This window comes from Camelina sativa, chromosome 3 (genome assembly GCF_000633955.1).
Source record: "Camelina sativa cultivar DH55 chromosome 3, Cs, whole genome shotgun sequence".
Lineage (NCBI taxonomy): Eukaryota > Viridiplantae > Streptophyta > Magnoliopsida > Brassicales > Brassicaceae > Camelina > Camelina sativa.
Genome location: NC_025687.1, coordinates 12,254,607 through 12,256,579, shown reverse-complemented (window position 1 = coordinate 12,256,579; position 1,973 = coordinate 12,254,607). Strand labels below are relative to the sequence as shown.

Genomic DNA, 1,973 nt, shown 5'->3' with positions numbered 1-1,973 from the left:
AAAAAAAAATGAATTTTTATATCAACAGAAAAGTTGCCTTTACAGTTGAAGAGGCAGATGAATTAGAAAAGCCAGATCTAGAAGAAAAAAAAAAGTCACCTAGTAATAAAAAAAGGGGCTCTTAGCTTAAATATGTACAAAGAATTAACGTGAAGCTCGGCAAGCATGTTCATCAAGATGAATAAATCATAGAATAGATGTGGAAGAAAAGAGATTTTAATTTCTATGTGGAGTTTGATACATGCAATAGTTTGATGTTATGTACAAATAGGATATAGAAAAGCTATATATACATAACATATTGTGATAAAACTACGTAAAAGAGATGAATCTTTGCATAGTTTCTTTATTGACACAAGATATTTGGTTTCCCGCTATAGTTAGATAGTTTTAGATAACACATTAGGTGATAGGTCAGTTGACCCATGTGATAAAGAAAAAAATTTAGCATTCTTAATATATGAAACTTGATACTTTTTTTAAAAAAAAATTCTCCTTNTTCACGCACTTGGAGATCTGGTCGGAATCAAAAAGCACTTCCGCCGGAAACATAGTGTCCACAAGCAATGGGTTTGCGAGAGATGCTCCAAAGGCTATGCTGTTCAATCCGACTACAAAGCCCATCTCAAGACTTGCGGCTCACGCGGTCACTCTTGCGACTGCGGCCGAGTTTTCTCCAGGTTCTTCTTCCTTATCACATCTCCCTGTTGTTTTATTATTCCTTTATAATATGGTTTTCTTATATATATCTATATAGAAAAAGTGTGGTTAGCTTTTTAATGTTTTGTGGAAAAGCCCTAAATATTGTCTCTATGCCGATGATTTAATTTCTTAGCTTTCACATAGTTTGATCTCATTTTCTTGAAATTTTATTCATACAATTTAACTAGTGTACTTTAGGAACAATTATAATTGGGAATTTGGAATCCTTAAACTAAACCAAAGAATGCTTTCTCCGATGGCGAATAATGTTGTCACATTACAGGTGTGCTTATATATAATGAATTATATTTTCTTTAATGAGCATATAGATCTTGACAGAGCCTACCAATAGAAGTTCAGTGCTGACTGTAGCCAGATAAGTTTATTTTATATAATTCATTTAGTTTTCATATGTGAACTCACATTGACCCATTATGGATTTTCATTACCCAACACTTTGTTGTATTTATTAATACACAAGCTAAAAAGTCTTATAATCACATAATCCCTTTCCAAAGATACCTAAATCCATACCTCAGTTTTATATTATTGTCATCTTCTTTTGATTACGTACGTACTCCATCCAACATATTCGTTCCTCCTGTTTTAAACTCTAATTTATTTTAGACCATATTAACGCACTAATTTTCAAGTATATATTTAGGTCATCTAAACATACACTAATAAGTAACTTCTCTTGGTTTTTTTTTCTTTTTCTCAGGGTTGAGAGTTTCATAGAGCACCAAGATACTTGCACCATTCGGCATTCTCCACCCACTAACCACCGTCCTCTACAGCAGCACACGGACGGCACTGTGGCACCATCAAGAACCACTTCGACCACAAGCTTTGGCCCATTATTGCATGGTCTTCCTCTATTAAGGCCACCACCACCGTCCTATCAACATTCACAAGCTTTGGCATACCCTTTCAATGCTTTATCAGCAGCTCCTTTTGAAAGCCTCGAACTTCAACTATCAATAGGAATGGCAAGAACATCAGCACAAGCGAAGAGCACCGAAAAGGGAGAGACGAGTTTAACAAAGGAGAGACCGAACGAGGAGGCAAGAATGGCGGATAAAATGAGACAAGAAGCGAAGAGGCAGATAGAAATTGCCGAAACGGATTTTGAGAAGGCTAAGAGAATAAGGAAAGAAGCAAAGGCCGAGCTTGAGAAGGCTCAAATTGTTAGAGAAGAAGCAATCAAGAGGATTAATGCAACAATGATGGAGATAACTTGCCACTCTTGCAAGCATCTGTTTCAGCTGCCT

At 35.9% G+C, this 1,973-nt stretch overlaps 1 protein-coding gene across 1 annotated transcript in view; it reads left to right on the top strand.

Moving 5' to 3' along the window:
• LOC104778888 (protein indeterminate-domain 16-like) overlaps positions 500-1,973 on the top strand; it is a gene marked incomplete at its 5' end in the record, with an annotated part of 2,738 nt that continues 1,264 nt past the window's right edge. The window contains 2 exons of the mRNA XM_010503301.1: positions 500-680; positions 1,424-1,969. Of these exons, the coding sequence (XP_010501603.1) occupies positions 500-680; positions 1,424-1,969 (727 nt within the window). The remainder of the gene's footprint in view (positions 681-1,423; positions 1,970-1,973) is intronic.